The 27,576-nt window shown below is 35.8% G+C and overlaps 1 protein-coding gene across 2 annotated transcripts in view; it reads left to right on the top strand.

Moving 5' to 3' along the window:
- LOC111516234 (uncharacterized) overlaps window positions 1-26,219 on the top strand; it is a 58,245-nt gene extending 32,026 nt beyond the window's left edge. For both annotated transcript variants that reach the window (XM_074186471.1, XM_074186467.1), the window contains 6 exons: window positions 3,692-3,766; window positions 3,825-3,902; window positions 21,807-22,271; window positions 22,330-22,431; window positions 22,638-22,712; window positions 26,015-26,219. In XM_074186471.1, coding sequence (XP_074042572.1) covers window positions 3,692-3,766; window positions 3,825-3,902; window positions 21,807-22,271; window positions 22,330-22,431; window positions 22,638-22,712; window positions 26,015-26,067 — 848 coding nt within the window. In that variant the 3' untranslated portion in view covers window positions 26,068-26,219. The remainder of the gene's footprint in view (window positions 1-3,691; window positions 3,767-3,824; window positions 3,903-21,806; window positions 22,272-22,329; window positions 22,432-22,637; window positions 22,713-26,014) is intronic.
- Window positions 26,220-27,576: the final 1,357 nt, after the last annotated feature.

The following is a 27,576-nucleotide window of genomic DNA, read 5'->3' on the forward strand; positions in this document are numbered from 1 at the left end:
TTCCACTAGTTTACGAGTTCACTGCAAATGAATTCAGATGTAATATTTTCGTTAGGTGTGGATCACCCAAATACAATAATATCGTTTCGTTTTTCGTTCCATTCTAATTTCTTCAATTTTCCTTACAGGAACGAGTTCTCGTCTTCGAGTTGTTGAACTCTAAACTTGAGATCCTCAATTTTGAGCAAAATTTTTGCCTCGCTCGCTTCAATGCTGCTCTTCAACTCTATTTTAGTTTTTGTAATTTCCTCTAAAATCAGTTGTGTTTTATCATCCATAATTTACGATTTGAAAATCCGAACGGAGAAATTGTGTATTCTGCTGACTTTCGAATTATGGTGGGATAGTGCCCCAGCCGTAATCCTTATCATAAAATTTTCAGGACGGATCGTAAACAATGTGATTGCCCACAGTTTTTGAAGAAAATATGGTTTTCTACTCACATTTAATATGAAGTTTGTATTCACATTCACTTCACCAAACCTAATTCACTGTTTTGAAGAATTAATTTTTGTTCTGTATGGAGTTAAATGCAGTAGGTTAAGAGAGAAGAATTAAACGTTGTTTCACTATTTCACCGTTAGCCTAGTATGTGATGATGTCACCTTCGGGTTTGTCAGAGCCCCTAGTGCGCTCTTGCTGTCTGTATAAATATTGATCCGCTCATTTCTTTGAGGTCTCAATTTAATAAGCCTTGTACACTGCAAGATAGCATACACTTCCGCCTGAAATACGGATGTGTATAGTCCTAGCGGATAGCTGTTGTTAAGATTTCTATCCACTCGGTATATTCCAGCTCCCGTTCCATGTGTTACCAAGTGTTACCAAGTGTTTTTTCCAAACATGTTTTCGGGATGACTAATGGTCTTCCACTCTTCACGGCTTATGATTTTGGCCGTGAAGTTTGTGTTAAAGGTGTACTTCGGTGTCATGTGGTCCGTGTACATATTTAATATGTGCTCCTCCACTTGTTCCGAAATTTCTGTTCGGTCCGATCTTCTGTAGTCCGGTGAGTTTTCCAGTCTGAATTGACCCATTCTGGCCTCCCCCATTATTACAAAGTGTAAAGGAGGTAGATTCAGGAGTGTCACCAATGCAGCTGTTGGGGTAGTTCTCATTGCTCCCGTCATTCCCAAACATGCAAGTCTTTGCACCTTGCCTAGTTTGTTGATGGCGGTTGCCTGCTTCACCTTTGGCCACCAGACCAGAGATGCGTATGTTATCATGGGTTCAACCACCATCGTGTATAGCTAATATACCATGTCTGGTTTCAGTCCCCATGTTTTTCCATAGGTGCGTCTGGCGAGCATCAGTGCTACCTCCGCTTTCCTCTTTATCCTGTCCAAGTGTTGGTTCAGGGTCGGTTTGGAATCTAGGATTACTCCCAGATATTTAACCTCCCCCGATACTTGTATTTCTTCACCTCGAAGTTTTAGAGGTCCGAGACCCTCCGTTTTAGTTCTCTTGGTGAATGCTACTATGGTCGATTTGGATGGGCTTATGTTAAGCCCTTCCTCTTTGGTCCATCGGTAGCCAAGCGGTTCGGCGTGGGTGATTTGTTCACTCACTCGAACAGACTGCCGTGTTGGTCGGTGGTTCAAGCCCTAGTCTGAACGATCGATCTTCACTTGCTATCGTCCAACCCGTGTTAGGAATCACACGTTAAAAGGTAAGACCTCGTTAATCCTTAGCTCGCACAAGTTTCGACTTCTTAGGGTTGTCGTTCGTAGGGGTGCGACAGCTGGTTAACGGAAAAACAGATTTTAAACAGATTTTTAAACGGAATGACGATTTCCTCAGGTCCGCCCCCGCCAGCCGTCTTTATTTTGACTGCCGTCAAGTCTCTGGAACACAAATTACTCAACGGTAGTATATTTATTCCTTTATGGATGATTATGCATGCTCTTGGGGTCTCTGAGGTTCTGTTATGAATTAACTCCCCTCTGATGCCCCCCAATCCCATTATTTTATCCCTCTACACCCAGTGTTCTTGTATGAGAGCAATATCAAACCCCCTCATCACTTTGGTAAGGAGAGCCGAGACCCCCTTACTGTATTGCAGGTTTGTTTGTATCACTCTGACAGTGCTGTTAAGACCCTTCAGGACCTTGAAGGTGACCATGCCCAGCTTGTAGTAGGTTTTAAACATGTTTCCCTCCAAGGTCCTGAAGGAACTTTCATTCGTGGAGTAGGCCGGGATTTGTCCTTCCTCTTCCACTTTTCTGCTCAGGAGGATCCAGTTTTCCACTCCCAGGGCAGGATTCTGCTTACTGAGGCGTGTCCTAACTGTAGTCTCCTCGTCTTTTTGGCCCGGAATGGAGGCTAGGACCCTTGGTCTCTTAGGGAGTTCGTTGGCCTCGACCACAGACAAGTCCGCCCCCTCCCAAAGATTTTCCAAGTTTCCAATACTTCCTCTGATACATTCTTTTGTCCCTTCATTCGCGCAGGTTATCCATAGGACCCCTGCGCCGAATGAAGTCTTTTTGAATTGCAGGTTTTCGAGGCTACCAGAGGTGACCTCAGGGTTTCGCGTGTCGATGACAGCCACCCTCAGTCCACTAGCAGCCTCGCTATAGGTCCCAGTTTCTCTGGAAGCCCTGGGTTTTTTAGTATCTTCTGTGGTGGAGTTTTTACATCCTCTCTAGGTCTCTTTTTGGCCCTTTCCACAGAAGCTACTTTTGTTTTAATGCGGTCTTTTGTGTTACATGGTTTTTCAATCCATGTTTCCGCAGTTATTTTTCGTGCTTTCATCAGTTTCCGCCTTTGCGCCCCTTATGGCCTTTTCTTCTGCAGTTCGACTCCCGTCAATCCTGCAGTTATGCTTTCGGTGGGGCTGGTCAGTTTGCACCTCCAGGATAGTCTGGTTTTGCGAGGAGTCTCTCGAAGAGTCCTCCTCTGATATTCTAGTAGTTCTTGTTGTCCAAGTCCCACGAGTATGGGAGAAAGGGTTGTCCACATCCATGGTGCCCCCTGCATGGATGTAAGGCTGGATACTTTGGGAGGTCGCCTGGTATCCCAAAGGCTCCGTTAGTGATAGCTGATGAGGCTAAGGTACCATTCATCCTTTGGCACTGGTCACATAACACCTTGGAATAAGTCTAGGTCCTTCTTGGTCTGACTGTTCTGTTACGGCCTCTTCGGCCTGGGAAACCCTACCAGCAGCTAAGCTGCCGCCGACATATCCAGTAACTTCATCACAGTACGCAAACCCTCCCATCACGGCAAAGTGAAGACCCTTCGGGAGGGTTCAAACGATGATTTGTTGAGTTCAACTCTATTTGTGAACAAAAAATTATTTGTATTTGTCTTTTTCAGTAATTGTTGACATTCGTTCTCTTTGATAAATTTTGAATAAAAGATAAAAGTGAAAACTTTGGCGTAGAATAAATCCCAAAACGAGCAATTTTACTAATCACCAAAAATGCAATACTTTTCTCTACGCTCGTTTAACGAACCAGGTTGGCGTCTTCAGAAGTTGAGCTTTCTTCATCTCCTGAAGATGCTAATTCAGTTTGTGAAACTCGCATCGAGAAGAGTATTGCAAATCTGGTGATTGATAAAATTGATTATTTTTGGAGGACACATTCAGGAATACAAAGATAAAAATTACTTATGTCTGAAAAACTCATTCAACTCAGGAAGGACGATTGCAATTTCGACAAATGTATATTAAATTCAATATTCATTTCAGGTGCATCTGCCGAAAAGAAGACAATCGGAAAATTAAACGCCACTATAGAAGCATTGGAGGAGAAAAATCGGAAAGGTATGGAAATTCAATGTTAATATATACCGTAATGTAATTTGGATATATTCAATTTCAGAAATATCAGAAAAATCAGCGGAAATCGAAAGGTTGAATGCTATTATCACAACTCATGAGAAAGAAAAGAAGGCACGAGGTGAGGAAATACAATTTTAATTTTTGTGATTTTTTCCAAGGTAGTAGATCAATACCTGAATGAAAATAGTCGCTAATATTCTACTGGTGGTTTGCAGATATTTAATATCGAGAACTATTCACATTAGAATCTATGCATGGAGATTACGTGAACGGTAACAGATAAGAGTCGACAAAATTGTAGCAAAGTAGACCATTTTGGAATATAATCGACTGGTAAAAATTTACCATAGGGTTTTTGGTTTAGGAGATATACGGAAATAATCGAAAATTTCAAAGTAATATTATTTGCTCTCGCACTCTTGGTAATAGGAATACATTTTGTGATAGTTATGGGTGATAGTAAATTATTCTCAGGATGGCAAAGTTAATTTTTTTGTCGGTATCGACTCCCAAAACTAAAAATTATGTATTTTGAATGTGTGAATAATTCACAATTACATAGAACCCACACAAAATGTATCCCTGTTACACAATAAATAAACAATGACCTCTTATTTCAAAGCCTATATGAATTTTCGGTGAGTTACATGTTCCGAAGATACTACAGAAAATAATTTAGATATTCACTTCTGTAGGTAAATATTTTTTTCTCGTAAAAGCTTCAAAATGAGATACATAAATAATTTTTTTCAAATACTTTTCAACTAAAAAAATTGTTTCATTCATCAATAACTTCTATTTAATAATTTTGACCATCAAAAAGGCTAAAATCTAAAAATCTGACTAAAAAGGCTAAAATCTGCCACGTCTTCAAAAATCTAATGAGCCTTGCAGTTTGGCGAAGGTGAAAAACTCGAAATATATGATCATATATAGGTCCTAATGTAAAATTACAAAATTCAAGATAGAACAAGTCAGACACCCAAGTGTCTGCCACAAAGATTTACTAAATTTTCAGAAAAAAATTTTGAATATAGAAATAAGGTATTCCCATTGGAAAGTGAAAATACTTGAATTTGATCTGATTAAAACGAAAGATTCGGTTTCAAAAATTGTATCATCCTCAACTTTTCAGGCATATGATACCAACCAAAATCATCTTCATAACACATTATATAACAGAACTAAATACTGAATATGAAATTTAAAATTCACTTGGAAAACAACACCACTTCTTTTCAAGAGTATGGGTGATGGATTAAATTCACCCTATGACAATAAGTGTTTTCTTTCGAAAAATATCATCATTGATGATATAATTGGTACATCACAAATGATGTATAGAAAATTCATCTGATAAACTTGGAATGCTACTCAGTACCGAACAAACTAAAGTGGCGTTTTCAAATGAAAATACAGTTGTAAAGCATTTTTTTTTGAGCAAAAAACAAAAACACCAATCCAATATAGTGTACAAATTGAACGGTGGAAACTGTCACAAATGTTATGTGGGTCAAACCGAACGGTATCTTGAAACACTAGTTTCAGAACACACGAGAGACTCTAAGAAACGAAATATTGAAAATATCACAGCTCTCCTTATACATGAAAAAGAATATGGACACATTTTTTATTTTAATCATCCAACTATTATAGATGTTCAACCATATTTATCCAAAAGACTTTTGAGCGAAATGATACATATCCTCAACTGCGATAGTGTTAACACCAGAAGAGATGTCGATGGCCTTAATACTGCATATTTCAATTTGATAAGTAAAATACGGGAATAATTTACCCTTTTTTCATTGTTTTCATTTCTGCATTGATTAAAAAACAGACACCATCTTCTCAGAATCACAGATGAAGCCATTCGTTTGTTTCATGTCCTTTTATTTTGGTGTTGTCTCGGAAATATGGGTTATCCGCAATGCTTTTTATTTTTTTTAAATATGTATCTGATATGTCTGATGGTTTTTGAAATAGTAGTATTATCAACACAAAAAAACTACTTTTCGGTGAGTAGATCAATTAAGAACTCATTATTTCTTGTGAAATTGAAACAATAATAATCGTATAAGTTTTGTGGAAGGTTTGTTTATGGAAATCCATTGTTACAGAGCCCAGAATTAAATTCGAAACGTCGGCAAGGAAACAATTGTTGTTTTTTTTTTAAGGAAAAATTGTTCCTGTTACCCAACCAACCTTTTTTCAGAAAAATTATTGGATCACCAAACTAGTTAACTTATATTGAATATTTGGGAAAACAAATATTTTTTTCGATCTGATTATCTATGGTTGCTTTAAGGCGATTACAAAAAACTGCCGGATTTCGTTTATTAACTATCCTGCTCCATTGATACAATTTTCAATACAATTTTGTTCACCGGAATCCATCATCCATTTTTTCAATTCCGTATCGATCTCATTTTTTTCATGAAGAACTCGAAGATATATTCTAAGATATATTCATGAACTACACGTAGAGCGTTTATTACATTTTTTATGAAAATATATAAGTGTTGTTTGAAAATCAATTATCATCATTAAAATTTGTTTCAAAAAGTGTTCAAATTTTTTATTGCTAGCACAGGAAGATTTCTGTTTGACGTAGTCGATATGCGAACTCTCTCAGTGGTTCTTCTTTTTTTGGTACGAATACTAAATAGGATAAAGATTGATGTACCATTATTAAATATTCTCTTCATCTTTCTTGAAACGCAATTTTCAACATCGCAGTCTCTTTCAGTGAGTGAACAATTCTTATTCGAGGGTTTTTTCTAGTGAACTATGTTTCCGTAAATTGCTCTCAATGCGTTGAAATTATCTATTGGTTGGCTGACGCCACCTCAGAGTACAATTTCTCATACGTAGCTAGATATCTAGTAGTATTTCTCAAACACCTTTTGTACGCGAAACACATGAAATATTTTGATATTAAAAAAATCCCTGGTGTTAACCTCACAAATTCACACGAACCAAATGATAATGTACTTGAACGTTTCTACAGGCCGTTTCTTTTATCATATGGTAATATTGCTGGGAAAGAAAGTTTTTGGCTTTCTACTCCATCTTGACACAAAAAAAGGTGAGGGAATCTTCCAAGAAAGGAAGGAAGTAATCAATTTGAAAATAAGTAACTCTGTACATGGATGTGTAGATCACGCAAAGAAGTAACTTTCAGACACAAACTGAAAGAAAGTCTTACTGAAACAGCTACTTTCATATAAACATTGAATTACACGAAAGAAAATTTCTTTCGAAACAAATACTTCTATATGAACACTAAATTATACAAAAGATACTTTTCTCTACTCAGTTTGTACTTCAAATATTCGTTGTGGAATGAAATCAGATATCATTAACATGAGTTCTACTTTAAATAAATGGTAACGAATTGCACTTACATGGAACACTGTCATCCTCACTGGTATACATCGATGTTTCGCCGTCACACTTGAGATTTGTACAGCGTTTCATTTGAAATAACTAGCATCATTAGTGAAAACAATCAAACAGAAAAACAATTTATTTTAAAATGAATTTATGAAAAAAACTTCTGTCCACACACTTTCTGTGGCAATTTTCTAGCATGATAGGTGTAATGCTATTATATGCGTCTCATAATTTTGGGAATATTGCATCTAAATGTTTCCTCACTATTGTTGTATTATGGGGAGAGGCAACATTTTGATGAAAATATTGTATTTCCTGGCAGATATTCGGTGGCAATTCATCTAAGTAGTCATCCAACTCAATGAAAAATTATGATACATTTCACCATTCAAATGTTCATCGTGAACGAAAGGACTTAGTATATTTGTTCCCAAAATGTTCAACCAAACATTTATTCCGAACCCTTTCTTGGAAATTGGTTTCTCTATGTGAATGTTTATTTTTATTATTCCATCTATACTGGAAGTTTTGGTATTAGTTTTTTGTTTTCTGAATATTTCTGGGATTTCAGCGAAATCCTTAGTTCGTTATCTATTTCTCGTAAAGAAGAATCTTGCTCATATACAATTTTGTAACTGACCAATCCTAAATTGGAAAATAGTTTTTTTCACTTTGTCACTCTTTATAAGGTTATATTTGCTTACCCAAAACATTTATTTGGTTCCTCACACTTCAAGCAACAACATATTTTCTAGTTTCACATCTGTCAAATGCATATATATATATATATATATATATATATATATATATATATATATATATATATATATATATATATATATATATATACTGGCTGATTCACGGTGGATGGCACATTAGACGTTTTTGGTGAACCAGACAACGGATCACTTTGAAAATTTAATGGAGAGCATATTCGGACATTCTCTAGCCAACTAAAATATTTTCGACAATGCGGTGTTGCCGCTTCTATTAGAAAGCAGTAGCAACTTTGATTTTTCAAATGGAACACTCTGTATATAATATTATTTTTGAAATCTCCAACAATTGCCCGACAACTTTTCTTGATATTTCCCTATACCTATCTGTTACCGTTTTCGAAATAAAAATTAATTTCAATTTTTTTCTTCGAAAATCATGACTTCTAAAAATGCCGATATCTTTTAGTTAAGAAGTACTATGATATCGAAATTTGGTTTGGAGTTAGGTGATACTTGGACACTTCCCACACGTCAGCCTAATCTCCGTTACTTCAATACAGGATGGTAAAAAAATACAGTTTTTTCGTTTGCTTGAAAAAGTTGCTGAAATTTGATTATTTTGAATGGAACACCCTGTATATTATTAAAAATTCGGAAAGCTGCTAAAATTTGCTTTCTTTCTATGTATATCATATCTATACCTAACTAGTCAAGTTTCGGACTTATGAACATTTATTTGTGAAAATGTCCCTTCAGAATGGTATTTCCATTCGGTATTTGGTAAGCAGGCCATGATTACTATTTGACAGTAGCGTTGTGACATTCTCCTAATAATATCGACATTTTCGTCACTTCAGAAGTTGCAAATACCTTCAAAACGATGGAACAAAACTATTCAAATGAAGTTCTTATGAATTTGTTTATTATTTTTGGATAGTGTGACAAAATTATCAGCAGAACATGTAGAAAGTTCAATGAAATGTATCCGAATCTACCGCCAATGAACCTCAAGAAATTCATACGAATTCAGAACAATTTCAATGCATTTGGATCAACTTTAAAAGTACCAAGAAACTTGCCTCGACCCGTAACTTTCGAAGACAACCAGATTAATGTCTTAGCATATTTTCACGCATTTCCCGAGTCATCGATAAGAAGTGCTGAGGAAGATTTGGGTATAAAATATTCATCGGTTCAAAGAATCTTGCGAAGACATAAAATGCATGATTATAAATTCACCAAAATTCAAGCAATGAAGCCTCAAGATCCTCAACAGAGAGTAGAATTTTGTGAACTGTTGTTGACACGCATTCAAGAAGATCCACTTTTTTTAAATAAAATTATTTGGACAGATGAATCGAAATTTTCGAGAGAAGGGATTTTCAATAGAAAAAATCGTCATTATTGGTCCAGTGAAAATCCTCACGTCACAAAAGAAGCCGGATTTCAAGAAAAATTTAGTTTTAATGTCTTCTGCATGTTGATGGACAACAAATTGAGGTACGTGATATACGAGGAGTCATTAACATCCAGAAGCTACCTGAATATTTTGGATAATACTGTAGACAGTTTCGTGGATAATCTGCCACTCGAAGATTATCGAAACTGTTGGTACCAACTAGACAGAGCTCCTGCACATTGCACAAGAGAAGTGAGCGCAGAACTGGATAGACTATTTGACGATCGGTGGATGAGGCGCTTGGGACCATGAAATTGGCCAGCGAGATCACCCGATCTTAATCCATTAGATTTTTATTTGTGGGGAATGTTTAAAGAAAAAGTTTACAAAATACCCGTGCGTTCGAGAGATGAATTGTTAGAAAGGATTGCCCAACATTTGAAGATTTGGATCCCAATGAAATCAGATCTGCCACCACGAAAGCAGTCAACAACCGCATTTTAAAGTGCTTGGAAGTGAACGGCCAGCGATTCGAACATATTTTGAAATATTCCACATGATTGTTTTACTTTTTTATAATTATTCATATCAATATTTCCAATTTCAAGTTTCTTGGTGCTTTTTTAAAGTTTATCCAAACTTATTGAAATTGTTCTGAATTCGTATCGTTATGAATGAAAGTGGTGAAGATGTTTTGATGAAACATTTGAATAATGTAAAATCTAGAAATCCAGCATATGATGGAACATTTGGCGTACGTATGGATCCAATTACACAAAAGCTGAAAATGGGAAGTCTAGTGGTACATTTCAAAGATGGAAACATTTCATTTTGGAATGCTAATAAAGTGAAAAAATATGAATGCGCAGGTAGTCCAGAATTGTATGATATGATCTTTTTGAAGAATCCACAAGATGTTGATAATGAAGAAACTCGTCAAGTATATTCCAAAATATTGAAAATAACGAATGCTCCATATAAACAATATCATCTGAAGAATGGTTTTAAAAATACTAATTCTAAAAAATTTCGTGAAGTTATCAAACCACTATTAGACTCACAACAATATCCAATAAGGAGTAGAAGTAAAATTGGTGGAAGTGATTGACAATGTTTCGTGATGAATTTCACTAGTTCGGACTTCCATTGTCTACTATATAAAATGATTTGAAATCCCTGAAACAAGTAAAAAAGAATAATTAAAAAAGAATAGTTGAAAATAACAATTATATTAAGCAACAATAAACCTGAAATGAAATGATAGTGAAATAACCTACAAGTACAAATATAATAATTGAATAAAAAAATTGAAGGAATGCAAAAAGAAAATAATAAAAAAATGAAAAAGTGTAGAGATTCCAAGTCACGTTAGTTCACGACGTTTCGATTGTTGGTATCTACAATCGTCTTCGGGTGATGACTGGACTGATTCCTCCGAGAGATGACTATTTTATAGGTCGTTGAAATACTTTCACTTTCTCTACTTTCCATTTTCCGCTTCACTGATTCCGTGAGAGATGACCGTTTTGGCGGGAGTTGGTCATTTTTCGTTTGATGATGGGTTTCCATATGTTTCGTATATCTACGCTGGCCTGGCTGAATACGTTGTTGGACAACATGTATGCGGCTTCCTTAAATTTTCTCCTGAACCAATGTTCCTCTCTGTGCAAGACCTCAGCTTGGGACCACTCGATGTTGTGTTGATGGGTCCAAACATGGTCTGCTATTCCTGATTTGCTGGTTTCTCCTCGCTGTGTGTGCTTCTTGTGCTCGGCAATGCGAACATTCAATGGCCTCTTAGTTTCACCAATATAGGATTTTCCGCACTCACAGGGTATCCGGTAAATGCAATTCTTGGAATCGCAGTCCGCGTTTGGGGGCCTGGTTTTCGTGAGGCTGCTACGGATAGTGTTACCGGATCTGAAACAGGTTCTAATGTTGTACTTGGAACCAATTCTTCTTATCCTCTCCGATAATCCTCTGATGTAGGGAAGTGCAAGCACTGGTTGTAACGGCTTATCTTCCTTGCGAGGCTCCTGCTGTCTTTTAGCCAAAGTCTTTTCTACCATCGCTTTGGAGTATCCATTCGGCTGAAGATCATTTTTGATGATGTCTAGTTCCTTCTCGAGACCTTCCTTTGTATTACAGAGCCCAAAAGCACGGTCTAATAGAGTCTTGATGATTCCTCTTTTTGTCGATTGATGGTGGTTGGATTCGTGGTTCAGATACTGTCCCGTATGAGTGGGTTTTCGGTATACAGATGTTTCCCACTTAATGTCGGTCCTCTTCACCAAAACGTCTAGGAATGGCAATTCATTGTGGATTTCCTTCTCCATTGTGAAAGTGATGGAAGGTCTTACGCTGTTGATGTGTTTCAGAAAGGCGTCTAGGTCAGTATTCCCATGGTTCCATATTATGAAGGTGTCGTCAACATATCTCAACCATACTCGAGGTTTCTTGTGGGATTCTTCAATGGCCAGAGTTTCAAACCACTCCATATATATGTTGGCTATGACTGGTGAAAGTGGCGATCCCATTGGCAGTCCCTCATCTTGTGTAAAGAATTCGTCCTTCAGTTGGAAATAACAGTTTCGTACACAGCATCCTAGTAATTCCATAATTACTTCTATAGGTAGATTCGTTCTCTCTTTCAGGGTCCCGTCTTCGGATAGCTTTCTCTGTATGATTTGGAGTGCTTCTTCGACCGGAACGTTGGTGTAAAGGCTTTCCACGTCGAAACTAATTAGTTGATCTTCCTGTGTGACTTCAATTGACCCTAGTAGTTCGACAAAATGTCTTGAATTCTTCACAAAAGACGATGTTTTTCCTTGTAATGGTTGTATTAGGGGAAGTAAAAATCTAGACAAGTTTTGAGTAGCCGAATCTCTGGAGCTGATGATCGGTCTAAGCGGAACGTCCTTCTTGTGGATTTTGGGTAGACCATACAAGTAGGGGGCTTACTGTGGTGCGGTGTTAGCCATGATCTTTCCTTGTCCGAAAAGTAGACTTGGTGTTTTTTCAAAATCTGGTACAACTTCCTTTCGATTGATGCAGTAGGGTCCCGTACGATCTTTGTGTATCGTCCCTTCTGTAGAACCTCTTCGATCTTCTGTTCGTAGAGAACGGTGTCCATTACCACAGTAGCGTTTCCTTTATCTGCAGGTAGGATCTCAATGGTGTTGTCTCTACGTAGGCCGTTCAGAGCTCTACGTTCTTCCTTGCTGATGTTAGATGTTGGAACTGGTTCTCGATCCAACTGCTCTCTAATTTTCCATCTGAACTCTTCTGCCTCGGTCTGGTCAATGAGGGAACTGGTGGATTCCACTACAGTAATTATCTCCAAAGTGGGCACAAATGTTGGCGTAATGGCAAAATTCAGGCCTTTCCTCAACATAGATTCCTCTATTCCCGTGAGCGGGCGGGAACTCATGTTGATGACGTTGGTGGCTTCATAGTTGTCCTGTTTTCGGTCTGTATTTGGGCATTGTTTCCTCACTAACTTCCCCCACTTTCTGTTGTGGGTATTCTCCATGTCTTGGCGGATCTTCAAGCACGTCCTTTCAATCTTGGCAAAGATTGGTCCATGATCATCTTCCAATGTCTCTCTTCTTATTTCTTCGAATCGTTCTGTGGCATCCTGCAGCAAAGTTGACCTCTTCCAACGGTGATAATTGATTTGAGACCTTATCAGTGCTCGGCTGGCGCGTTCCAATATGCGTTTAGCTCTCTCTCCTGGGATTGGCGATTTCAGTAGAAAACCTTTGGGGATGATGTTATTGTCTCTGGCTCTGCACAGAAAACTGAGGTGAGTTTCTTCCTTTGTAAGCTTGACCATAGTCTTCTCATATCCTCGGAATAAGTCGCTGGTTCCGGGTCCGTACCGGGTATTCAACGTTTGTTTGAAGGTGATTGACAATGTTTCGTGATGAATTTCACTAGTTCGGACTTCCATTGTCTACTATATAAAATGATTTGAAATCCCTGAAACAAGTAAAAAAGAATAATTAAAAAAGAATAGTTGAAAATAACAATTATATTAAGCAACAATAAACCTGAAATGAAATGATAGTGAAATAACCTACAAGTACAAATATAATAATTGAATAAAAAAATTAAAGGAATGCAAAAAGAAAATAATAAAAAAATAAAAAAGTGTAGAGATTCCAAGTCACGTCGTGAACGTCGTGAACTAACGTTCCGAACCAAGCTCATCGAAGGCCAACTTCCGAATACTAGTATTTACGATTTCACCTACTCAATTTGCGTGGTAGTTTTACTCAACGTATTGTAGTTTTTTTGAGAGTCGTTACTACCGTAATTTATAGCTGATTGAATTCGTGGTTATATACACCGAGTTCTTGTATTGACATTTGAACATCGCGTAGTAGTGTGAATATCGCATTGTTGTCTTAGAAGCGTTGTTGGTTAATCCATGTAAGTTAGGATTACTGAATAAATCATATTGGGGATCTTTATCTTTTATTTCTAATATTAATTGGTAAGTTATTGATATTGTGAGTTACTTAGGGTATCTGGAGGATTAAATTTACCTGGCGCCCATTAAGATCTATTTGAAATTTGCTAAATTGTTTAACCCACTCCCGTCTCCACTGTTTAGCTTAGCCGCGGATACTCATCTGTCTTATTTGTTACCGACAGATGATTTAGTCTACTCTTGTGGTTTGTGAGGTGACAATTTAAGAGGAAAACTTTGTGTTGCATGCATGTATTGTGAGATGTCAGGATCCGAGGAATCGATGTGGGACGATGATGGTGTTTCAAATAGAGTTGTTCTCATATCGTCTTGAAGTGTGCTCGTGTCACTATTCACAGATGATACACCATCAAAAGATTGTTTTCTTCCTATTGGAGTACTCATGGGATAATTTGAAGTAGATTGAACAGTTCCACGATTTGGTGATAACACTGCTGATTTAGAAGTAGCGTTTGATGATAAAACATTCAATGGTTTCATTATGGGCTCATACAATCTTTCAAGTGTCGTACGATTTTCAATATTATCATTCTTGATAGAGTTGAATTTCTGTCTGACAGCTTCTGTTGTCTCTACTAGTTGACGTTTCAAATTCATTTCATTGTTTTTATGTTCAGAATCGTTTTTTGTATTCATATTGTCCTTTTTAAATTATAGCTCAATTCGTTGATGAAGTGACCTCTACAATATTCAGTGATCGAATAAGTTTCAAAAACAAGATCATGGGTATATAAAACTATCGAATCCTTTGCGATATCTACCTTCATCTATTTTTCTATCCTTATCAATTACTAGAAATCCATATTGATCCTCCCAGCATTTAACACACATCAATTGGAATTGTTTGAATGTTACATCGGGTGAAACATGATCTGAATGAATGTAATGTAAATTCGTCTCATCTTGTTTGAACATTATAATGAAATTGGTATTGTCACGCACTAACTGTTTGGGTACCCGTGAATATGTCTGTGCTAGATAAAAACAATCAACATCCTTATGACGTCCCATACAGAAATATGATCTAATAATATCTTGCTTTTCACATATCACATCATCGAAAATGAAAACAGAATTAGGCTTTGCGTCGGAGGGTTCCACTATTTCTGAATTATTGCTGAATGTATAAAAACCTAATCCTTTTATAGGTTCCAAAACACTTCGCAAGTACTGATATTTAGGTTGACTGAGTGATTTCGAATAGAGATACACATTTCTAAATCTCAATCCTTGTGGATGTGTTAATAGTGATATCATTGCATTCGTCTTTCCACAATGTGAAGGTCCTATAATGAGTCCTCGAACTGATGATGGAAGTAGTGGACCATGTCTGAATACTCTTTGTCCATTCAATCCACACCCAAATTTCTCATCTAGATTATCTACAGCAAACTTTTCTTTCTGTTTTACAATGCGCATCGTGCCGTGGTTGGAGACTATATAAATGTTATTAGCTTATTCATTTCAATGTGTACCATCAAACGATACGGACGTATTGAAAGTGATCGTAAAATTAAAAGAGGTTGTGGTTTTGTAAATGATTTAATAGACAAACTTCCTTTCGAATTACATCTACCCGGAGGTTATCAATACTGTGGACCGGGTACAAAATTGAAACAACGTTTAGCTCGCAACGATCCTGGAATCAATAAATTAGATATTGAATGCAAAAAACACGATATTCAATATTCTAAGCATCCATCCGATCTTGCAGCAAGACATTTAGCCGACAAAGAACTTGAATACAACGCTTGGGATAGGGTTAGATCGAAGGACGCGAGTATTGGGGAAAGAGCAGCTGCATTACTTGTCACCAACATTATGAAAGCAAAAAGACATATGGGCATGGGTTGTAGTACCAATAAGAAAAAATGTAAGAGGAAACAAACGAAGAAAAATAAAATTAGAAAAGTTGCATTTGGTGCTGGGATAGTCCATAAAGTGCGAAATGTATTGAAGAAAGCTGGTGGGAATCAATTTGTGACGAATAATAGCAAAAAAGCGATCACTGTGGCATTGCAGGCAGCACGTAAATACCTCAAAGCTGCCGGTGGAAAGAAGAAAATCCGCACACCACGCATAATTCCTGTTCCCAAGATCGGTGGACTTTTACCATTGATACCAATTTTTGCTGGATTATCCGCACTGGGAAGTTTGGCAGGAGCCGCTGCTGGTATTTCCAAGGCCGTAAATTCGGCAAAAGCCAGCAGAGCGGCTTTAATGGAAGCCAATCGTCACAATAAAACCATGGAGGCTGTAGCATTAGGCAAACGTGGAAGTGGAATATATCTCAAACCATACCGTAAAGGTTTAGGACTATATTTAAAACCATACAAAGCCACAAACAAAACAAAAAACTAATTGAACCCCTACCTCAGAGGCCTCTTTCTGATCTCGATCTCAGTTATTATGCACAAAAAATGAAAATTCCACATTTTCGTGGTGTTTTTATGCGTGACAAATTACCATCTTCAGGTCCAAAACAAAACGAGACAGCTATTGTTAATTTAGATGGAATAAATGGACCAGGAACACATTGGGTGGCATATAAAAAATGTGGAAAAGAAGTCACATATTTCGATAGTTTTGGAGATCTACCACCACCATTGGAATTGAATCGATTCTTTCGAAAATGTTCGAATGTAAAAATCAAATATAACTATTATCGTCAACAGAAATTTAATACAGTTCTCTGTGGGCACTTGTGCTTACAGTTTCTCTCTGAATAATTTTCCAAATAAAAATGGATTCAACACCAAAACTGGATCGGGAGGCTATCAAGGGAATGGGGTTTTCACTTAGAATGTTTTCAAAATATGGTACCTTGGAAAAAATGGATAAAGTGATGCTTGCAAATATGCCCAAGGAAGTGATACTTGCATGTGTTGCACATGAGATTGCATATGTTTGGGAAAAGTTACCTAAGCATCTACAAGATGACATCGATATAATGAAACATAGATATTGTTATGAGCACCACCCCGATCAAAATTCAGATTCGGATGTTAATGATGGTCCCATACCTCGAAAATCTATGTGTTGTATTTGTAATATAGAGGATGTGAATATTTGTATCAATAAAAATGATACTTATTGCAATACAACACCTTCCAAAAAGTGTAAATTGTCTCAAATGTGCTGTTGCTGTGTACAATAATAAATTGAAATGTGTTTCAAAATATTCATCAGTCATGTCACGAAAGTTCGAGCTACAAGCTGTCGGGACAAGTGTCTTGAGTGCAGATTTTTTCCACCAATTGAATTGGATAGGAACAGTCGTTATGGATTAGGACTTTTGGGATTCTATGGATGCAATACAATCAATAATATAACTGAAGCTAATAATTTAGTCAGTTTTAGAATCAGTAATGACAACTCATCGATACCCCAAAAGTTGACAATTGAAATTCCATGTGGTGCTTACGAAATAGAAGAGATCAATGCCGTCATACAGAAACGTATCATGTTCAGATTGATTCATGATAAAAAACCAAATGATGTCGTTGCAGATGATATTTTCTATCTACACGCCAATAATAATACATTCAAATGTGAAATGCGATCCAAATATGAAATTGATCTGACACATCCAAATTCTATTACAGAAATGATGGGATTCGCTCATGGAATATTTCCACCAAATCAGATACATGAATCATCATTACCAATAAACATTACAACTGTGAGACTTATCCGCTTAGATTGCAATATAATATCTGGTTCATATAAAAATCAAAATCAAAATCAAAATCAAAATGTTCTTTAAGAATCTCACATTCTTTTCTCATTCGATATTGATGTTGAACCTGGCTACAATCTTACTAAAGAACCACACAGTATTATATATATGCCTGTCAGTCCAGAAGGTCGTCAATTGATTCACAACATTACAGTGCGTATTTTGGATGAAAAAAATAACCTTATCGATTTTGGAAGTGAAGAAGAGATTTTCATTATTTTGGAATTGAAGAAAATCGATTAACTGTTGTTATGGGTTTCATTTATAATAGACAAAATCGCATTGAACAATCCCAAACGAGTTGCACTATCAAAAAGAAAGGTGTGCATAAAAAGAAAAGTGTGCATAAAAAGAAGCTCATTCCACAAGTGTATGCTAAACAGTTAGCACATAACGCTCTGTCTGTGAGTGATCTTAAATTTTTGAAATCGATTGGATTGAAAGTGAGAAAATAACAATGGTGCTCGAAACAAACAGTGAAAAGTTGAATATATTCAATGAACCAGTGCTCGATCATTCTCTCATAAGTTTACATGAGCACACATATAAGCCCTATGGATCACCGCTATTCAGGAATTCAGATGAAATCAGAATTGCAATCAATAATCAAGATGTTATACTAGATATTGCCGACAGCTTCATTTACATAGAAGGTAAATTCACCCCCAAAGATGTAGCGAAAACATGCTATCTCTCGAATAATGCAATTGCATTTCTCTTTGATGAAATTCGTTATGAAATGGGTGGTGAACAAGTGACTGTTGTTAGAAAACCTGGGATAACATCTACAATGAAAACCATGATATCATTTGGACAATCTCATGCTAACACACTATTGACATCTGGTTGGGGACTTTCACAATTGAAGCAAGATATCTTGGACACAAACAGTCACGTTTTTAGTGGAAAACTACCACTGAAATATTTAATGGGTTTTGCTGAAGATTACAACAAAAGTATCTTGAATGCCAAACAGGAATTGATTTTGATTATCGCTCGATCATTCAAAAACTCGTATATAGATGAGGTTGATGCTGATTTGGAAATAAATAAAATCGAATGGAAAATAAGACATATTGTACCAGATGATAAACACAAGCTCAAACTTTTGAGTAGAATAAACAAAAGCGGTCTGAATGCCAAAATCAATTTGGCGTGTCGTATGTGGGACCTCTATGAACTACCATCATTACGTGGGACTTCTTCAGACATATGGGCCATCAAAACAACTAATGCATTGGAAACTCCTCGTTTTGTCATCATCGCATTCCAAAGTACTACCACATCTGAAGATAGAACACAAGATATTACAAAATTCACAACTGCTGATATCAATAGTATTCGAGTATACTTGAATTCTGAAGTTTATCCATATGAGCGTTGGAATTTGAATTTCGATAAAAAAACTTGATGCTCCTGCTTATTATGCTTTTGAGAGAGTTTCCAGCGAAGTTATTATGATGAAGATATGAGTGAACCTCTGATGGACATTGGACAATTTAGAGAGAATCCACTATTCGTCATCGATTGTTCTCATCAACCGAATGCAACAAAATCATCAACTATTGATATAAAGATTGAGTTTGAGACGAGGAAAACCAAGTTTCCAGACAACACTAAAGTATATGCATTAATTTTGCATGATACAGTTTTAACATACAATGCATTGGATGGTTCAGTTCATAGCAGATATTGACACTTTTTTTTTCACTCTATCATGTACTGATTTATGATCTTTTTTTTTATTTGTAACTGACTTATATCATGTATTGTATTTTATATCATATTTATTGTTTTGTAATCATTTTCTATTGTATTTCATGAGATTTAAATAAATAAAACACGAAAATAATACAAAGTTTTTTATTTGACATTATTTATGATTTACAGGAACATACAGACTATCTGAAATAACTTCTTCCTCATAATCATCATTTTCGCGACCATCTACAATTTCCTCTCGATTTTCATCATTCAATTCAAAGTGATGAATAATCCATTCTGGCAAGTATGGTTGGAGGCTATAAAGGAATCTTCTTCGGTTCAGTTCAATCATAACCTCACAAAGTTGCCACAATTCCAATTCATTATCCAAAAATTTGTTACAAACTTCTGCACCACTCCAATAGTTCTCAGCATCACGAAGGCATAATTCGATTTGTTTTTCATCATAGCATACACTCATATCATAATTGCTTGCATGTTCGGCTCCATCACCCAACACCTTCAATTTAGACGACAAATGTTGAACCGATGATTTGAGATCTACAACATCGACCCAATCTTGACTCGTGTACTGCATCCACATCTTTAAATGGTGGAACTGAAATCGAATAAAAAAAACAATAAGCAACCTCCAATTTTTCAGTGATATAATACTCACATTCCCATTTTACTTGTAGTTACAAAGTGAGTGTATTCAACTAAGTTAGTAATGTTTATATTTCCATATAATTATTATCATCTAATATATGAATATTAATAAAACAACAGTTAGCGTTTTCACACCAAAAAACTTTGTAAGCTATGACCTGAAGAAATTCACTATAAATTATTACTATTATTATTCAATCATATTGAATTTGACTAGAGATCGCGTTTTCATGCCAGCAGAACTTTGTTGGCTCTGTCCTTAATACATCATCGTATATTTACCACCTGATGAGTTGATACAAGATATATCGTCATCACTGAATTGCAATGAAATACGTTTTGGTAGCCATGTTTTAAATAATTTATCATTGCTCACATCTTGCAAAGTTAATAAAATTGATTTACCAAATCGTGTAGAATAAGTTGACATATTTTTAATTATGTACACTTCATCAATTGGTAATGATGATAAGGCCTTTTGCTCTAGTATTTCAACCTCCTGTACAATCAAATTATTGATTTTATTCAAGTCTACTTTTGAAACGGACATGATGAAAATATATATGAAAATATAAACAATTTCCAACAGACAAATACACTCACCGTCTTCCTTCTATTACGAACTGAATAACACTCTACCAATTGCTAACTGCTGCAGATATATTCGTCTACTAATTTCATAGCGTGCCAATTTCTCTTATATTAAACAGTGCGAGTCACCCCCACCACGAAACCGTGAAAGGTTCACATTGCTAGTTGCTATCCACTAGAGATGCCTGACGTCACAGCCAAGCCCATCTCCCAACTTGATGCGATAACAGTTGCCGGTACGAGCAAGCAGTGGTCGTTGCGGTCTCAGAGAGGGTAGACGTTAGGCAGACGGTCCTCGGCTGCCGTGGTGTCACCATCGATAGCGGGGCTAGAGCGATGCGTTACGTCACAACCTTCATCGCTTCGGGAGAGGTGAGGGCAGACCGATGAATACGCATTACTCTACCACATGTCGTGGAGTGAACATGTCGCTCTTTAGCCGTTGAACGGTTATTGCTGTGACGTCACTCCACTACTAACTTGATGCCCTCACACCGATGGAGCATTTATTACTTGGAGGATCTCCGAAGTATGCAGACGTATGTTTGTACATAGACAAACAAGCACATGATGAAACCCTGTACCGTGCATTCTCTTACACACACATACACACACAAAATCTCATATGAAAAAAAATCTGAACGATCCATGCACCAGACACTTCAAGGTCACAACGCCTTGACTTCACTGCACAACAAAAAAATCACCAAACAACAACCAATAAAAAAGCAATTAATACGTCATAGTGGTGGGGGGAGGCCGAGAATCAGCTGTATACATCTACTAATATTTCTTAAGAGAGTTCAAGATATTGAGCCACAATAAACCCTTGCGGGTTGTGGTGGAGGGTCGAATAGACCCACTCATTTTGGACCTAACCTAAGAGAGATTAGGTTTTGAGAAGGAACTTGGCTTTCTACTTTTTTATCATCACACAGAAAATGAAAAACCTCCAAAAAAAGGCAGGAACAAAAATGTATAGATCATACATAGATACATACGGAAAGAAATGGAATTGATACAAATATCATTTTCAGAAAAGAATATGAAAGAGTATTGATATGAAATTTCACTTATATAGGAAACTTTCGATTTCTGAATGTACTTCGAAATTTCGGGCTAAAACGCCATTTTCAACTCTTCATCAGCCCCTTTCTGGGTAACTTTGGAAAAAGCACTCAGTCCTTGCAGATGATCTACTATGTAAAACTGAAAGGTTTTTTTTAATAAAATATTTTCACTATCGGTGAATGGTACCATGCATTCCCTACCTACTATTTTTCTCTATTGTACTTCACATTTGTCCTCAGATGAATCAAAAGATTCCCATATAACGTTCCAAAAAAAGGAAATCGAAAAATTGAAACAAACTATAAAAACTCTCGAAGAAGAAAATAGTATGGAAATCGAAAACTTACAAAAGTTCACGGAAAACCTCAAAGAAGAAGTAGCTAAGGACATGGAAGCATTAAAAAATAGTACGAGAAACCTCAAAGAAGAGAAGGTAATGGAAATGGAAATATTGAAAAATACCATAAAAATTCTTAAAGAAGAGAAGGGTAACCAAATCAAAACATTGAAAAATGACATGAAAACCCTCAAAGAACAGAAGGTAAAGAAAATCAAAACATTAAAAAATAAAATAAAATCCCTAGAAGGAGAGAAGGATGAGGAAATTGAAACGTTGAAAAATAGCATAAGAACTCTAGAAGAAGAAAAGAACAAGGAAATTGAAACACTGAAAAATGTCATAAAAACTCTCGAAGGAGAGAAGAGTAAGAGTATTAAAATAAAATGTTTTTTTCATCAATTATTGATTATTTTTGATTTCAGATGACATGGTAATGAATGAAAGATCAAATAAATCTCTGAATCAATCAGAAATAGAAAGTTTGAAAGGTATTATAGAGAAACTTGAAGAAGAAAAAAAAACAGGTAAAGATACTCTATACTAATTTTCAATCGAAAATTACAACTCTTGCTGTTTCTAATGATTACCAAATGAAATTTGGTTGAACTTGATTTTTGAAGGAATTGATTTTGATTTCGATTGATTGATTTCCTAAGAAAGAAAAGGTAGTGAGAATTCAGTTTCTCTTCAAATATGAAATAATTATTCCAATCATTATATTTTATTTCAGAGATATCATCGTATGTGGCGGAAATCGAAAAATTGAAAAAAGAACTGAAAACGGTCACAGAAAAATTGGAAGAAGGTAACTCTAATGAATATAATTTGAAAAAATTAAAAATCACGCTTTTAAAGAACATCGAACTGAAATGTTGAAAATATTTTTTTAAATAAACTTAAAACAATAACGATCGAAATATACTAGTATTATTGTGAAAAAAACGTATGCGCTTTGTGCCAAAGTTTTTGTATTTCCAGCTTATTTGAAAAAAATATTTTTAACGTTTTAGTTCGATGTTCTTCAAAAGCGTTTTTTTTAGTTTCTTAAAACTGTATTTACTTTTAACATTTCAGTTCGATGTTCTTTAAAAACGTGTTTTTTAGTTTTTTAAAACTATACCTACTTATTTTTTACTTTTTGGTTTCATATGCTATAAAAGCGTGTTTTTTAGTTTTTTAAACTATATTTATTATTTTCATTTTCTTTTGAACAACCTATCAAAGAGGTTACGTACAGCGCCATCTGCCCGCGGATAGATCAAGCAATAATGTCGATAATTCTGTTAATACAGATCCTTGAGAGTTATAAACAAACAAACAAACATACATACAGGTGAAGCTAATATAAAGCGTGTAAAATATGACAAAATGCTCATTACAGTAAATTAGTTCCTCAGTGGAAAATGAAATTTTTCGTTGTGGTCATTACAGACCTCAATTACAATACATTCTTTATAACGAGGTTGATAATGAGAGAAATAGCATTGAATTTCGTAACAAGAAGCATCCTAAAAAGCATTGAATGATATTTCATAACGTTAAAGGAATCTAGCGCATAAGAGATAATTGAACCCATTACTGAATTGAAACATACAAGTCTACCGTTCTAACAGTACTTCACGAAGCAAATCGAAGTGATCTCAAGTTACTTATGTGATGGAATCGGCCGATACTTGATGAACATCCATAACGTATTCACTAAACACTTTCTTATGAGATTTTCACTAAACAATTAACAAAAACGCAATACGCAACAAGAAATAATATAGACACGTCTGAAGGAGCCATCTCATAGCGAAACACAAGTTGCGTTTTTGTAAAACTGTTTATTGAGAATCTTAAAATTGACTGTTTCTAGAATCAAGTTATTCAAGTTCCTCTCAATCCTCATGTCATTATTGAGTGACTAATTTTCAAATTCAATAACTTTTATACTCGCGATAGAGAATAATTGTAGTTATAAATTTTCTCTGTGATTGACCTCGAAGGTAGTGAGTTATAAATCTGGTCCACTGTGATTTTTTCGAAGGTATTAGTTATGGACCATTTTTTCTACTTACTCAACAAGGAACAATTATTTTTCCATAGTCATAAAAGAACTGAATTTATATTTCTTCTATTCATCTTCAGGTACTCTTGAAAATATATCCAAAGTTATGTGACAGTAGTGAAGTAGAAATCAGAGCTGAGTTTGATATTTCAGCATAATCTCATTGATATTATTTACTGAACATTGAGAAACAGTAATGACAAATACACGCTCGTATTTAAAGATTCAAAGTTTGGGGAGGCTCAAGGAAACCAACACCCTATGAAACACATATATCGAGAACCCATTAAAATTTGCAACGAAAGAGCGATGGAATGTTTTAAAAATCTATGCTAGTATATACGATGTTCATCTAAAAAATAAGGTGAATTTTCATTATTCTCAAAAAATATTCATTTATTCATTAATTTCTATTTTGCCCTTTCAAAGTAATCTCCCTCAGCGTCTTGGCTCTCTTCTCATCTTCCAGTAGGACGATTCGACTTTGGTTTCGATGTCATAACGGTATACCCATGATTCGTCACCACTTATAACCCTTTCTAGCAAATCTGTATCGCCGTTGACGTCATTCAACATTTCCTGAGCGATGCTCATACGACGGATTTTTGGTCAAAATTCAGCAATTTTGGAACGAACTTCACTGCCACACGGTTAATATTCCAAATTACCGAAAAAATTGCATGGCACGAGCCAACCGATATGCCGACATCCTCATCAACTTCTCTAATAGTGATTCGACGATTCTCCATAACAATTTTCTTCACTTTCTCAACATTTCCATCGGTTGTTGATGTGCTGGGGCGTCCAGATTGTGAACGTTTTTCTGGCTCAAAGTACAATCACCGTATGCCACTATCAACATTTCAAGTGTTTTTAAGAACTCAGTTCAATTTTTTGCAAAAAATTTGATGCAAATGCTTTCTACCATTTTTTTTCGATTGCATAAAATCGCCGAACACGCAAAACACTTCTACTTTTTATGCCTCCCACCAACTCCCTGAACATGCTAAATAGCTGAAACTGTGAACCTATGTGCGAGACAAGTGTACCAACATAAAAAAGTTTTAAAATCGTGAGTCTAATGTATGTAGCCTGAGAAATTTGAACGTTCACCTTATTTTTTGAACAGTCCATTCTCTATAACGTTGTTTTCAGATCCCCATGCGTCATCTCAAAATTCACTAATTACCGGTATAAGTATATAAAATCTGCTGAACGAGCATAGTTCAATAATTTCGTGTGAATTTCATTTCGATAAAAGCTTCACTTGATTGTATTCAAATTCATGAGAGCGATTACACATTAATATGCTTTCGTTTACTGGATTTAGTATCTTCACAAATCATGAATTTCTCCAAATAGTTTTTAGTAAATGGTAGTCCGAATCTTAAAATTCCACTTTTTCTGTAACTGAATCTACACCTACAATGTGTATAACTATAATCTTTCCATATCATTATCTACTTTATTGTCGAAATTAAAAAAAAACAATGTTCAGACATCATAGTTATGAGTACTTTTATAATATCATAATTCAGTTGTGAAACCTAGGAAAATAACCTGGCACTTACTCACTCATTTCTTGTTTTTTATATTTCCATATATGAGGAGTGGCTAAAAAGTAACGATCCTGGTGTTCTGCGAGACAAACAATCGCTCAACATTCTCCACTACACTTCAACCGGTTTTTAAAGTTATTATCAGTCAAATATAGGATATCTGTGTTAGAACAATCACCCTATTCATCAGATCTAGTGTCGTGTGATTTTCAAAAGTTCCAGAAATTGCAGAAAACACTGTTTCATAGTGTGAAAGCTATGAAGGAAAAAGCGACCAAGACTATGAACATGCTTTCGAAAAATTACCTAAAACATTATTTTGAACAGCGGAAAATAATAGGGGAGTATGATGAGGGAGGTGGTAGTTATATAAAAAAAAATAAAAATAGTTACACTAAAAGTACTGTTATTTTCTAGCCATACCTCGTATGCCTAGGAAATTTTGATTTTCTGGAATCGATGTTTCAGAATAATTCTGATTTGTTTTTATTTTTCAAGGTGAAAACAGTGGATGGGTGGTTGTTTCTAGTGACGAACCTGAACTCGTTTGATCATTATGCAGAAGACAAAAATCAATATTTGTGTGTGATTGTATGTTTTTAACTTTAAAATTGTTTTATTATGAATTTTGCCAATATTATGAATATTTATTACAGTATTATGTGTGCATTTTATGAAAAAAATATACAGCTTGAACGGTAAATGTTGAATTTTATTGAATCTATCCACCCACATTTCAGCTTACTATTTTTCACATTATAGTAAATTGATAGAACTCATGGAATTGTTCCCAGTAGTCAATAATATATAATATCAATAGTAGAGGTGACAAGGCGACCGTAGGAGATCGACCTTCACCCATCAGATAACTTGAGACATATTTTTTTCATATATAATTTATTAACAAACATGCCTAAGTATGATATAACTTGCCTATCGAAAACTTTACATAGCTATTTTTATTTTAATCAATTTTAATAATTGTTTTCCATCACCTTAGCTCTTTTCATATCCGAATAAATTCCATCTCAACCGATAGTTTTTAACACACAGAATATGCCTAGGTAGGCTTGCCTACTTATTTCTGTGATTGGCTACCTGGCAAGCAGAGGTGAACAGTTGAGTCAATATCAGGTAACTACACCTATCCCCTCATGCCCCCTCCTGGGTTGAGTGCCCTGAAGTAGAAGCTTCCCCCCCCAGCTATTTAGCGAGGAGAACCTACTACCCCACTCCATCCACCTCCGTTCTCCGAGCGGTCCTCAACTTACTGGGCACTTCAGCAAGATTGACATCTGACCTCTTTTGGTCAAAAGTCAGCCTTTAGGTGCTATTCTTTCGCGATCGGTAAAAAGTGTTTTGTCTGACTATTCCTAACTGAATTTTTGCATGAGGGCCCTCAAAAACTAACCGGCGGCTATTGCTATTAACGTCGGGCGTTCCTCTACACCTATCTGATAACCAATCGAAATTTATATCTTAAGATATTTTAATTACAAAATCAATAGTATATATGGCTTACCTGCAGAAAATCGTACATGAAATATTATTGTCAAGCTATAAAGTTTTAGAATTGGGGCTATTTGATAGGTGCGAGAGATATAGTAGAGAGTCCGAAGTCCGTGTTATAGAACAGGACAGAACATAGTAGTTGCTCGCTACCTGACCGTTGAAGGTATGCGACTGCGCATGCTCATGTACAGTCGAAAATCATTTATTAGTAACAACACGTGCTAAATAATATTAATTGGGATGTCAAAAAAGTGTTTTGGTGTGATACAAAAAAAACTAATAGATTTTTTTTTGTAATAGAATTTTCATTGTGTTGTAGCATTCGTAGATGCTACTTTCTGTTTTCCCTGTGTATATATAATTTCTAAGAAATCAGTTCTTGAGGATGCTTGTAGGTATCTTTAAATCAATTCAAAGTGCGACAAAAAGTTTAACTTCTGGCGAGTAGGTTGCGCTAATAAATATTTCGATAAATCGCCAGCTGAACTGAAGGATTAGTCAACTGATAACCATCATACGAGTAATGCTGGTTGCCTGGCTAAAAATTA

The sequence above is a fragment of the Leptinotarsa decemlineata genome, unplaced genomic scaffold (genome assembly GCF_025532065.1).
Source record: "Leptinotarsa decemlineata unplaced genomic scaffold, Ldec_3_MD MMD2_P_RNA_scaffold_2, whole genome shotgun sequence".
NCBI lineage: Eukaryota > Metazoa > Arthropoda > Insecta > Coleoptera > Chrysomelidae > Leptinotarsa > Leptinotarsa decemlineata.